The sequence below is a fragment of the Colobus angolensis genome, unplaced genomic scaffold (assembly GCF_000951035.1).
Source record: "Colobus angolensis palliatus isolate OR3802 unplaced genomic scaffold, Cang.pa_1.0 Scaffold434, whole genome shotgun sequence".
NCBI classification, from domain to species: Eukaryota; Metazoa; Chordata; class Mammalia; order Primates; family Cercopithecidae; genus Colobus; species Colobus angolensis.
Window position 1 is genome coordinate 1979475 of NW_012117755.1, and position 14266 is coordinate 1993740.

Genomic DNA, 14266 nt, shown 5'->3' on the forward strand with positions numbered 1-14266 from the left:
AAATAAATAAATAAATAAATAAATAAATAAATAAATAAATAAATAAAAAACTACAACTTGTCCTCTACTTACTCCGTTCCTGATAACAAAAACCTTTGTTTTCCAAAAACTTACAGGCATAAAATGTATATCATTAAAAGCAAATATAATTGCACCATTAAATAAGTATTATAAGAAATATGCTTGCTTTAGATGATGTGAAGCTATCTTTACCGCAGGGGTTAAAGCAACTAATGCGAATAAGACAAGCTTATTAACTTGTGAATTTTATTAAGAACAACATAATGGTCGTCAACCAATGTAATGCATGCAAAACACAAGCTTGTGTTACTTGTGCTGTTGATTCTACTAAGTGTTTAATGAGTCAGTGACAATTGCACATTCAAATAGCCTGCTGAGTTATTTTTCTTTTAAATGGGTAAAATGCCTATTATGAAATAGAGAAATTAAGAATTTCTGAAGAAATCTGTTAAATTCTGAATTTGATTTATCAAACTCTGGCTCAAGTTTCTAATATCCTTTTAAATGTAAATGAGAAATATGTGTACATTATTCCATTGATCATGAAGGAATGTATGCCCTGGGTTTGGTCAAGATATATACAATAAAACAAATGTTGTAAAAGATTTATTTATTTAAAAGCTAATTTGTGCAACTCTGTGAATTTGTTGTATCACAAGTAGATGAGATATCTAAATTAGAATTATTTCATTTTTTGTATCATTTAAGAATTGAGTATGAAAATCCTAGGTCAGAGAAATTAAAACATAAAGTGATGAACTTATACATTTCACTCATCTTTGTGTGGGGTTCAGTCTAGGATCCCCAAAGTCCAATTTATTACATTACTGCAGAAATGAGTATCGTGTTGTCATAAAAGGCTGTGCAGTAATAAATGGCTATTTTAGCATGCTTATCGTCTGAACTTCCCCAGAGATCCTACCACTGAAACCCTCAGGTGACCTCATCAACAGGCAGGTGGCAGTTGATCAATTCTAGACAAAGTTACTGGGAGAATAATTTGAATTACAAGAATTTTGCTGCCTATAGTGTAGACAGAAGAGAGTATAGGTCATCCATCTTTCTGAATTTGCGTGCCAAGTAGTATTTATTTTTTGCTCTTATAGGGAATAGGGAAAGAGGCATTACTGGGAAACTCTAAAAGGACTCTGGAGCTGGAAATTCTCATCATGTCTAGCATTTGGATCCCAGTCAGAAAAGTGTAGGTGCAAGATAAGAGGCTAGTGCTCCCGTATATCTCAGGACATTCTGGAGTTCTTTTTAAAATATAAATTCCACAGTCAGTTCTGCTCATATAGCACCTTAATTAGCAGCTTAACTTAGCAAGAGACTAGCAACAAAAGCAGGAGCTAATGTCTAGAATTTGGAGAAGAGGGCTTAATACAGTTACATACCAGTCTAACTACTTAGTATCTGTTGTATCTCAATGAAGATTGGGGGAAAATATATAGGAAAGTTGCCTTTGTTACCAGTAAAACAGATATGAACCCCCCTCACCCAGTCCCATACCTGGATTTCTAGGAAAATTAGAATTTTAAATGCCAGTTGCAAATTAGAATTAGAAATTTAAATGCCGGTTGCAAAAATCATCGTTTTCTTAGGATAAAACTACTCTCCTTATGACCTCATGGTCTTTCATCTTATATTCATGGTGCTAATATGTGTGTATTGCTTATTATAAAATGCTTCTAACACTTTTTGGAAGAAGCAGGTATATAATTAATAAATAACCTTTTTACTAGACTTATCATCATGAGGTTTTGAATCCAGTTTCAGCCCAGTTTGTAGATTCACTTGTCAGCTGTAGAATGAGAGCTATATAAACTCAATAGAGGAGTTTTCACCGTTAGGAAGCTAAAAGAATTGTTCTTTTGTATATCTATACCAGCACACTGTCCGTGAAGAAACGATGATGGTGATGACTGAAGACATGCCTTTGGAAATTTCTTATGTGCCTTCTACTTACCTGACTGAAATCACTCATGTCTCACAAACCCTATCAGAAGTGGAACAACTTCTCAATGCTCCTGACCTCTGTGCTAAGGACTTTGAAGATCTCTTTAAGCAAGAGGAGTCTCTGAAGGTAAAAGCAAAGCTCTTTCATTCAGATTTTACAAGGTGATCATACCAATCATTCATAATGCCAGAACAATTGACTTACATTGTATACATCATGATGGCATTTTGACTTACATATAGAATTCTTAAAAATACTTTATAGTGTGATTAGTTTCAGAAATCTTGGGTAGAAACACCTAAGTTAGAAGATGTATTTTACAATATTTAGTGTTGAGAGACATCCTAAAATGAAGAAATGCACGAAAATAATCATTTTATACATGCAGTACGGATGGAAAGGAACCCCCCCCAAAAATAAACTTAGATGGAGGAACAGTTTATTCCTAGCTAATGGATTATTTTCCTTTCATTTTCCAAAAAGGGAAATTAGATTTTTCATTTATGTCTAATGTACATTGTTTTTGTTTTATATTTTTTGTATACGTATTCAATTTCAAATTAATGTCAATGCTTATGCCATAATATATGGAATAAAATTGAATAGAAATCAATAATATATTTTCTTTATAACTGCCAGTGAAAGGCTACCAACAAAATCCATCTGTTTTCAAACCACCAGCAGCAAGTTACTGCATTCTGAAGTAAGACAAATCATGATAAGGAAGTAGGCTATGAATTTTAGAAGGCAGTGTCTGAAGATAAATGAATGTAGGATCAAGAAAATGTACGTAATAATGTGTCTCCAGATAATTTCGTGATCGTACATTTTATACTCAAAATGAAATATTATAGTATATCCAGAGCTTGGTATTTTCCAATGCAAACAGCATGCGATTATAGGCAAAAGATGAGTTTGCTATCAGCAGCACATATTAGCTAAAGTATTTTATGCTCAAATGATTTCCTGGAAGCTCATTCTATGTCACACATTTGCCTGTATGAATATACAAATGGATAAAGCTATTTGTTTGTTTTGGAAATCGGTGTTGCAGTATCTTCAGTGACTTGACTTTAATATCTTACATTATATCAAATAAACTATAAAATTACACAGTAAAATAAGAGCTTCACAGATCTCTGCAACTATTCCATCCATGTCAGTATGGCACTGTTTCTTACTCTGTTTGAAGTAAAAGTCAAATCACTTATTGGTACAATGAAGAAAAAAACCTAATCGGTTAGTAAAATAAAGCTGACATGCCAGAATTCCTGTCATTATTGCTATTAACTAAGTTCTCATGGCAGCAGAGTTTGTAAGTTCATCATTGTCATTCAACATGTAAATTACTGCGAATGAGCTAATATTAATTCCTTCCCAGGATCATGGACATTTGATTCAGGAGAGCAGTGACCCTGATCTTATTAAGTTGTCCATTGAATAACTGTCTCCATACCTCTTAACCTGGCATGCTCAGAATGGTAGACCCTTGGCTACACTCAGTGAATCATTTGTTCGTCCTGATCTATTTAATATTATTAGAGCTGACATCAATCATAATGGTATTGATTACTGTGGTTTATAATATGGTATTATTGCAGGTTTAATTTAGCTAAATGGTTGAATCCCCATAAGATGCAGTTGTGGGCGTGATTTCTTCTCTCTCCCAACAAATCTCCAGGAGGTGAATGGGCTTCCTACCTTCATTGACTTTTTGAAGGGGGATAGTTTTGAGCTCAGACTTTTCAATGAATATGTATTTCCTGTTAAAGACATTCATCATTGTCATTATCCAGTAGTAAAAATAGAAAAGCAGTGCATAAATTGTACAGCTGCTGGTTGGGAAGGTTTGAAATTAAATTGTGGTTGATTTTATTCCTGACAGATTTGCATGAATCAAATTACAGAACTATAGTAGGTATTGCTGTGCTTTAACATACATATTTTTTTGAAAGTGCAGTATAACACAAATAATATGTAATAAGTTAAAAGAATTACTTTCTAAACAAAATACAACTAAAATAGCACATATGGTTTCAATAGATGTGTTGAATTGGAAAACTACCTAATCGTGTTGACAGAGACTATGCAGATAAACACCAACTTATATATGGAAATCTGCATTTAATAGCAAAAACACTAGCTAAGGCAGAGCTAGAGAGGAATGAGAAACATATACATAAGTAATATTTTTGTTCTTATTTCAGAGCCAATATTAGCAGTTAATTGATTGTGATTGTTTATATATACAAAGTTAATAATGCTCATAACAGACAAGAGTACATAATTTTAGAAGAATTGCAATTTTTGGAAGTTTAGAACAATATTAAGTTGCATTTTATTTTTAAGAAAAAATCATTTTCATGATAAAATTTTCCAAAATATAATTGCTGTGTTAAACCATCAAATCCTGCTTTAAAGTATCTCATATGAAAGGATGAACATAGAATTTCTTAGCATCATAAGTTTTAAGTTACCAAAAGGTTTTCTCTTGAGAGAGTTAAGTATTTGAAAGCTTATCCTAAAAGCAGAAATGATCCACTTAGAAGACTTAACCGAAAGGATTTATCATCATGTGCCCATATGCCTAATTTTACTGAAAGCATCAGTTTTATTGGAGTATGAAACACGCTTGGGACATCACCCATATCATTTCCTGACTCAGCATGCCTTGTACTCTGACTGGCAGCTGCCAGGTCCAAGTGTCTCTGACTGTTTGCCTTAGGGCTCCCTCTAGTAATCAAAGCTCATGAGTGTCAGGTAGTTAAAGCTCTGCATCCCCAATGTTCCCCAGCAAACCTCAACCAATAACAGATAACTTTTGGTGGATAAACACCACTACTCACTTGCTCTTCAGTTAGGGTAACTCTGAAGCATGATTTAGGCTCTGACCCACAATTCTGTTCCAGGATTAAGACCCCATCGCACACAGTAAAAGCCTGCCTCATAGGATACTTTTTACTTGCTCCCTGTCCTACCTTACACACACTTACCAGCACCTCCTTGGATCATTCCCAAATACATCCCTTATCTTAGAATCTGCTTTTAGGGGAACTCTAGGACATTTTTGAAATAAATAATGACATATTTACTGTGCAGTTAGCATCTACATAGAGAAATTCTTAGAAATAGTTCATGCCTTTCGTGTGGAATTCTTCAAGTGATTCTGCTGCTCCCTCATTCAGGGAATCCTTAGCTGTTCAGTTAGGCTTTGGTATCAATAAATGTGAATTTTTAGGACAAAAATAAGAACATAACTTATAATAAGAATGACAACTATGCTTTACCTTTTGCAATAATAAGAATCAATTTACAGCTAATATTATCCTTTATGGTGGAGTGGAATGTTTTCACTCTAAGATCAGGAACAAGACAAGGATATCTGCCTACATCCCTTCAGTATTCAACATTGTACTGGAGTTTCAAACCATTGAAAGGAGGAGGAAGGAAGGGAGGAAGTAGGAAAGAGAGTGAGGAAAGGAGGGAGGGAGAATCGAAGAAAATAAACAAGAAAATAAGGAGAAAAGGAGGAAATAAATGGAAGGAAAGAAAAAATATCAGGCACACATAATTTCAGTTGTCTCGTCAAAACCAATTATAGTGCAGATGCCTTGTTTGGAGTGAATAAAATGTGCTATACTTTGGGTAACCAAGAGGATGACGAAAAATGTGGCCATATGAAGAAAGCTCACAGGTAGGAGACATGGTGGTCCTAATGTAGATTTTAAATAGGATCAAGAAATAGAGACAACCCTTGTTCAACTTCAACACCGCAAGGGAAAGCTGGTAGTGAGCTTATAAGCCAAAGATAATGTGAAGCAAAGTCGTTCAAGCCCTCTTGAGTTCAGGTTTTCTGCATTGCTCTTGAGAAATAAAAAATTATTAGCACAAGTGTATCTAAGGAATGCAGATTCGTTCATTCCAAAAATATTTATTGAGCTCTTAGTATGTACCACACACTATTCTAAGTGCTTATAAAACAGTGAAGGAGACTAATGAATCTTTGCCCTCATACAGCTTTTATTATAACATTGGGAGACAGAATAGAAGCAAGCAAACACAGAAAAATGATAAGTAAATATTGTGTATTGCTAGGTGATGCGTATTTTGGGGGAAAAAGCAAAACAGAATCTGTTAAGGGGATATAGGACCACTACAGGGGTAGATGTAGGTATAATTGAAAGTGGTGGGACTGCAATTTCAAATAGGGTAGAAATGACCTTTAAGCAAAGATTGGAAGAAGGTAAGGGAGTCAGCCATGGAGTCTGAGTAGAGGAAATAGAGTAAAGGCCCAAATATGGCACATATACACCATGGAATACTATGCAGCCATAAAAAAGGATGAGTTTGCGTCCTTTGTAGGGACATGGATGCAGCTGGGACTGAGCTTTTCTTAATCAAACACCAACAAGAAGGCCAAAGTGGCTGAAGCAAAACAAGCCAGCGGAAGAGTAGAAAGAGGTGAGGTTATGGGAGTTGTGAGTGTCCAGATTGTGGAGGGCCTTTGGGGCCATTGTAAAGAAGATTCTAAATGAGATGAGAGCAGTTGTTAAGTTTTTGAGCAGTTGAGTGGCGCGATCTCAATTATGTTTTAAAAGGATCACACTGGCTTCTGGGTTGAGAGTAGAACTGTAGGGGGCCAATAGTAGAAGCCACAAGAGTTGAAAAAGATAGATGCTGGTGGCTTGGACTTGGTCGGTAGTGAGAGAATGTCAGATTCTGGAAATATTTTCAAATTAGAGATAGTAGATTTATTTCTCTGGTCACACAGAAACTTAAGCATGTGTCTATGAAAACCATTCTCAGCAGACTTGGAGCCAAGTTAGAATTTCGGTGTCATAAAACTTAGCAGAAGATCCCTAGAGAGATGTACGATTTCTTCTCGTATTTTAGTCTTCGATACTTCAGTCTTGCATTGTAGTAGGGACAAAAGTACTGACAACAGAGATTTTTAATACACTGGTTAAGATCTTTCTCCTCTGGAATCTGTTTCATAGCACATAAGCACAAATTTGATAATACCAATTACTTAAATGAAGGCAAAATTATGCCATGGGCAAAGTGACTGCTTTTCTATTTTGGTATTAGGAGCATCAGATAATAGCAAAAGGCACCATATGTACAAATCCAAACAACAAATCTGAAGGAAAATAAAAGAATGATTGTTCATATGCATATTTTAATAGAGGGGCATATTAGATAAACAGTTGAAATTTCACCAATTTAATAATATTAGAATAAAAGAATATTGCAGTTACTCTAAATAATCATGGATCATATAAAATTTCAAAACAAAATTTGCTTGCAAATGCTTTTTGAATTCTACTTGAAATTTCTAATAGAATAGTTTAATGCATGAAAAAGATGATTTTTATTAATATATTGTGACTGTAGAAACTGATCTTTTGGACTCTACATAAACATTCGCAATAATGTGACCATTGGTTTCTCTTAGAAAAATGGAGTTTTTCAACACATTTATTCACTTATAAATATAATTTGTTTCTTCAACAGCTTATATGACTCGGGATTTATTTGATTTGCTATATATAAATGTGTGTATTTTCAAATATTAATCATTAACTGTAATTTAATTCATGCTTAAGTTATTTAAGTCAAGCTTAAGTTACTTCTATAGTATATTATTTTTCATTTGTATTATATGAAAAGATTTGTATTATAGAGAAGAGATTATGGATATTTACTGTATTTCAGTTATGCCCAGCTCATATTTATATGTGCTTTGGTACAGTTTTATGTTTTATACAAATCTCTCTTTTGTAGGAAATTATCCATTCTTTTTCCCCCACCATTATTTTATCAAGCTTAGCAGTTGCCCTACCTTGACTATTATGCTGCAATTTACTCCCAACTCTGCTAAAATGCACTTTAAGAACGCACTCTTCCTCCCTCCATTCTCCCAGCAACACTATTTTCATAATCCCCATCATGTAAAGTGTAGAAAGCAGAAACTTCCATATTAAAACTTACAAATCGTGAGGCTGGTAGAAGTTTTGAAGTTGCAATTAAGTTGTAGGGAGGTTTTCCTTTTATTCACAAATGATTGAAGCTGTGCTTCGACCAATTACGTCATTTTTTATGTGTGATATATAATTACCAATTCGTTAATCATGCAAAGACAATGCATCATCCTATGAAGAACATTTTGGTCCAAATACATAGTTGTCTTTAGAAAGTGTTTTCTCACATGGGGACAATAAACCATGAAGAAAAAATTAAAAGATCAATTTACCATAGAGCCACCAAAAATAACTTTTTAACTTTTTTTAGAAGCTCCATAAAACCTAGTTAATAAGTACTTTAATGTCTTTTGATTGAACACAGTTCCCAATTCGATATGTCATTAATGTAGTGCCTGGTAGCTGGATGGGATGTAAAGAGTGTAAGAATTAGATTTATATAGGGTGTTGCCTTTATCTGTCAGATAAAGACAAATTCCAGAGAGTGAAAATGAACTGGAGTTTGAGTCTTTGGTTCTCTTATTTCTCATTTTCAATTTTAAGATAGATCTACTCCCCAACGGCTGCTGTCACAACAGCTACTAATGGGTTTTTCTAATCCTTTTTTCTTAGAAATGAAAGTTATATGCTCCTCTGCTAACCAAGTTACAAAGTGTCTCAAGGCATTTCTGATGCCTAAAACTGCTTAAAGCTATTATTTTCGCCTTCCCAAAATATGAGGACAATAGTGCCTAGGGTTTTATAAGTCTATAAACACATATACCTGCATTTAAGTATGTGTATAACCTATTTAACTGTAGTACTACATTTTTCAAGAAGGTGATACATACACACAACCACCAGGAAGAAAAAATAGTGTCTCATTTGTTGTTTTTGTTTTTGTTTTTTCTCCACCACTGTATCTGGAACTCCTAGAACAGCACCTAGCACTTAATAGGTACTGAATATACATCTGTTGAATTAGTGAGTGATGGTCTGATACATGTAGGTGTGGACTCTGAGACAGAAGAAGACAGGGCAATTTTAATCAGTGCCAGTACTAAAAGAGAAAACCACATTTACTTCTTTTTACATTGTATCCTAACTCACTGAGTTAAATCATCTAGACAGGTGAATTCTACAAATCTATACATATATAAGCATGAAGAAATTGTTCTAGGTTTGTATATACTGAATCTAAAACAATCATTTATGAAAATGTGTGACAGGGAACCCACATATAATTAAAACATTACTAACATTTTTCCGCATAATTGAGCTTTCATTGTGTGGTTTTGACAAGCAGTAGAGTAGAGAGTTTAGCAAAGCACTGTATTGGAACCTAAAAAGCTTAGAAAGATTTAACCTGATTGTTGATAGTTGTACCCTTGGGCAAGTAACATAAAATAATTAGGCCTGTTTTTTAATGTTGAGATTAAATCAGTGATAATAACCGCCCCTGCCCACTCAACTGTACTATTGTGAAGATACAGTGAAATCATGTAGGACTATGTAGGAGTATTCCTGTTAAAATGTATAATTATATAAATTTCAAGATTTGTAAAATGCGTATTGCTCCGTCAAACACCCCAAATTCTAAGAAAGTTATAAATTTCCATGTAAAGTACCCTAAAAACAAATTACCTTTAAGAATGTGTTAAACTTTATAAAATTATATATTTATATATTTTAAAAACTGTAAATAAAATGTTAACCACATAAAATATACGTAAAGTTGTTTCCAGATTTGGCAAATATTCTAAAGCTAAAAAAACGTTAAAAGAAGAGAATACATACACGTTAAAACGTGTTTGCTTTTGACAAAATCTTCCTTAGAGGATCTTATAAACTTAATTCTTTTATTGTACAGATGTTCCTTGACTTATTTTGCAGTTATATCCAGATAAACCCATTGTAAGTTAAGAATTTTGTCTGTGGAAATGCATTCAATACACTCAAGCTACCAAATATCATGGTTTAGCCTAGCTTACTTTAAACATGCTCTGAGCAACTATGTTAACCTACAGTTGTGCAAAGTCATAGAACACAAGGTCTATTGTATAATCAAGTGTTGAATGCCTCATTCAATTTATTGAATACTATACTGAAGTATGGTTTCTAATGAATGTATATCCCTTTCGCACCACCCTAAAGTTGAAAAATCATTAAGTAGAACCATTACAAGACAGTGACCATGTGTATTTCCAAGACTAGTTGTTACTTGTTCAGGAGTAATTTTTTTATTCTATTTATGTAAGGTATAAAACAAATAACACTTTATTGTATATTTATCTTGAGGTACCGAAATGCAACTCTAAATTATTTCAAGATTCTTTGTACCATAACTTTTACCAAGAAGAGGATGCTGTTTTCTAGCTTGTTTTTAATTGTTGTTTTATTTTGTGCTTTAGGTTTTTTTTATGAAATGTGTTGATTTTTTTCCAGTTCTATTTCAGTAACTTAAAACCCGTCGTTCTAATTGTGAGTTAAGAACCATAACAAAAACTACTGAAAAACATTGAAACTCTAAGCAAAGAATGATTTAATCAGTATTTTTTTGTGTGTGTCTTCTTTTTCTTTGGAGTCTTTAGGTTTGTTTTTGTTGTTTGTTTTTTTGTCGTCTTTCCTTTGCCATTAAAAACGCTAGTTTGTATTTATTTTTTTCCCGGTTAAATTTGAAACCATGAACATATTAAAATTGTAATACTATTACATTGAACCTTATGAATTGCTATCATGCCTTTCAAAATGTTTAAATATTGGCAATATTATATAGTTTAATACAATGACTTGTACCCAAGTCTGCTTGTTTCTGAATATTAATATATATCATTCAACATCCTGAGGGGAAAAAAAAAATCAAGAACTTTGTGTTATAAATCACAAATGATTAACACACCAATTCCCAAATTTAATTTGCCAAACCACAGGCAAAAGAGTAAAGAGTGTTATCAATAAGGAAATCCATGGAGCTTCCAAAAAGGTAAAAAAATTGAGTGTTAGCTTCCTGCTCCCATATCATGTTTTTTGTTAATTTTTCTTTTTCCTTTTTTTTTCTTAGAAGAATGCATTTGGGTACAGAACGATCGTGTGAAAGAGCGATTTTGCTTTTCTGTCCCCTGTGTAAAACACTACGATGGAAAGCACATTTCCCCAACATCAGTAGCATTAGTTATATATAAAATGGGTGTAATATTACCAAATATGTTTTCTATTCTATCAAAATAGTTTACTGTCATCAATATTAATTTTTACAAGTTTGATTATATTTTATCACGTATGGTAGCTACCTATGAAGTTGCTTAATCATTTATACTAAATTTTCATTTATCAAAATAATAAGATGCTCATGATTGCATATTTCAATAGAATTAAAAAGTATAACATGAATTTTTAAAAAACATATTCCATTCATCGTTGATAATCAGTTTTTGAGGTTTTCTTGGATTGTTGTATTGCCTTGGAATTTTTCCTCTATAAGCCCTACCTGCCCTTCCTCTGCTGAGTCACACAACACTAAAAGCATATCCTGACTCTAAGAAATTTGGAATCAGAGAATGCCATATATATATACATATACATATATATACATATATAATACATATACATATATATAATACATATACATATATATACATATATAATACATATACATATATACATATATATAATACATATACATATATACATATATAATACATATACATATATATACATATATATAAAATACATATATATACATATATATAATACATATATATGTGTGTGTGTGTGTGTATATATATATATATATATATTTTTTTTTTTTTTTGAGACCGAGTCTCGCTGTCGCCCGGGCTGGAGTGCAGTGGCCGGATCTCAGCTCACTGCAAGCTCCACCTCCCGGGTTTACGCCATTCTCCTGCCTCAGCCTCCCAAGTAGCTGGGACTACAGGTGCCAGCCACCTCGCCCGGCTAGCTTTTTGTACTTTTTACTAGAGACGGGGTTTCACCGTGTTAGCCAGGATAGTCTCAAACTCCTGACCTCGTGATCCGCCTGTCTCGGCCTCCCAAAGTGCTGGGATTACAGGCTTGAGCCACTGCGCCCGGCCACCATATATTTTTAACTAAGAGAAAAGTACTTACTTCTATACAACCCTCCTTTGCCATGCGTGTGAGCCAATTTTTCTATTTGGATTTTCTGTAAAATGATTTAGGCGATGTGTACAACTTACACAAGATGTACATATCATAAAAGGACTGGTAAAATTGTTTTCAATTTACTTAGTGCTGATGGACTAGTAAAGTGATGATTGGATCAGTAAAGTGCAGGGTTTTTTGTTTGTTTTTCTTTTTGTTCTTGTTGATGCTCTGTGGCATCTGGAGAAATGGGCAGACATAATTCTGAATAAAGGACTTCTTTGTTAGATACCTAATGTGCTGTGAGGAAACCATAAGGAAGCTCAGCCAGGAAATGCATATGGACTTCCATTTCACTGTTTAACAGCGAATGACCAGTAAAAGTAAAGTAGAATAAACAAGGAATTACCCGAATAACTCACATCTGACCAGACCTGAATACCTATCTACAATGGTTGAACAGAGTAACAAATCTTAGAGGTTCAATGATTCAATTCAAACTGGATTTTCATAAGCAAGTTCAACTCAACTTTTTACTTCAAGTCAACAGGTATTTATTAAGACCCCAAGTGCTATGCTTAACACTCTAAAAGATAAGAAAGAAATATTAAGGAATAATCATTGTACTCTAGTAATTTATAACATTATTGAATATACATATTATAGTTATACAAACAAGTTAGAAAGTAATAAAGACATTAAGGACATAATCCAAGCAAAAATATATAAGACATGAGTGTAACTGAAATCATGAAAAGAAGAAAGCAGCACAAAAAGCAGAAACTGGGAAGAATTTTATAGAGGAGAAATCCTTAGGCTAAGGTGAATATAATTGGAATCTGGACTAATCTTGAAACTGATAGCTGACAGTTATTATTTATGTGCCAGGACACATTCTAAACACTTATAGTAACTTGTATGGTCATCATAACAGCCTTACGAGGAAGGCTCTATTACTATTACCCATACTCTGAGAAAAGGAGGTCCCAAGCAGTTAAGTGACTCACTCAGGTGAGATCGTTTTTAAATATCATAGTTGAAGTCCCACTCTGGATTTTCAAGCTCCAGAGTTTCTGCTCTTAAGCACTACACTATACAGTCTCTTGATGCAGAAAATGTTTTCAAAGTTAAACATACAAAGTGAGTAAGGGTAAAACAATTGTATCAGAAGGACGTGTCTGAAGAATAACAAAGAGATTATCCTTCACTTTGTTATTCACTTTGATTATCCTTCCAAGTGTCTCTGCTGGCAAAGCACTAGGAAATCAAGCTGGATAAAAACTGTGAATCCAGTTTTTTCTTTTTCTTTTTCCCTGGAGTCTTGATTGCCTAAAAGATGGACTTGAAAGTGTCCAAAAAGCTATATATCATCATCGATGGATTTTGGACGGGGATAATCCTTAAAATGGCAGGATGAATTGGACACAAGAAAAAATAAAGAGATAAAAAATAAGTAAGGAGATATTTGTGTTCAGCATAGCTGGACCAACTTAGAAACCATACCCTTAATTCAGGTAGCTGTACCAGGACTCTCATTATTAAAGTTCACTCAGGAGATGTACAACATCCTAGATTACCCATTTTCCTGTGTTAGTGCAAAATGGTTAAATAAATCTATCTGGTTAAATAAATACTCTGATTGGTTGAGGAAAGGTTTTCTAGAAGATGTAAATAATCCCACCATGGCAACAGAACCAAGAGTCTCTGACTGTCTACCAATCTATAGACTTAAATTTTTTTCCCTGTACTTTCTTCTAGCTCATTCTATTTCTGTTATCCCCAAAACACCTTGATATAGCCTTAAGCAGAATCGACCATCAAAGGGCTAACTCCCTCCTCCTGCTGGGTGCCTTCTCTGTTGGGCCCTAATAGCAGTGCGTCTATGCTCCCATCTTGACATTTTACTTATCCCCTTTCCCACCACCCTTAAATAAAATTCTTTTGTGTCAAAGTTTTATTTAAGTGATGGAAATGGCTAAGATTGTCTACAGGGTTGGGTTTGGAAGAAAAGAGGTCTGGAAAGGGAATATAGCAAAATACCAGTATTTTCTGAGCAAGTGTGGAAGAGATTAAAAGTTACTCCTAGTGACTTTCAAATTTGTATCTCTAGTAAAGATTTCTCTCCTGAATCATGACGTATATATGCATTTTATATATTCACTTAGAAATATAGTAAATATCTTAAATTTAGCATGTCAAAATCTTACAC

General features: G+C 33.7%; 1 protein-coding gene across 1 annotated transcript in view; it reads left to right on the top strand.

Annotated features, from left to right (window-relative positions):
- DMD (dystrophin) overlaps positions 1 to 14266 on the top strand; it is a 2170472-nt gene that overhangs the window by 947436 nt on the left and 1208770 nt on the right. The window contains exon 42 of the mRNA XM_011957103.1: positions 1910 to 2104. Within this exon, the coding sequence (XP_011812493.1) occupies positions 1910 to 2104 (195 nt within the window). The remainder of the gene's footprint in view (positions 1 to 1909; positions 2105 to 14266) is intronic.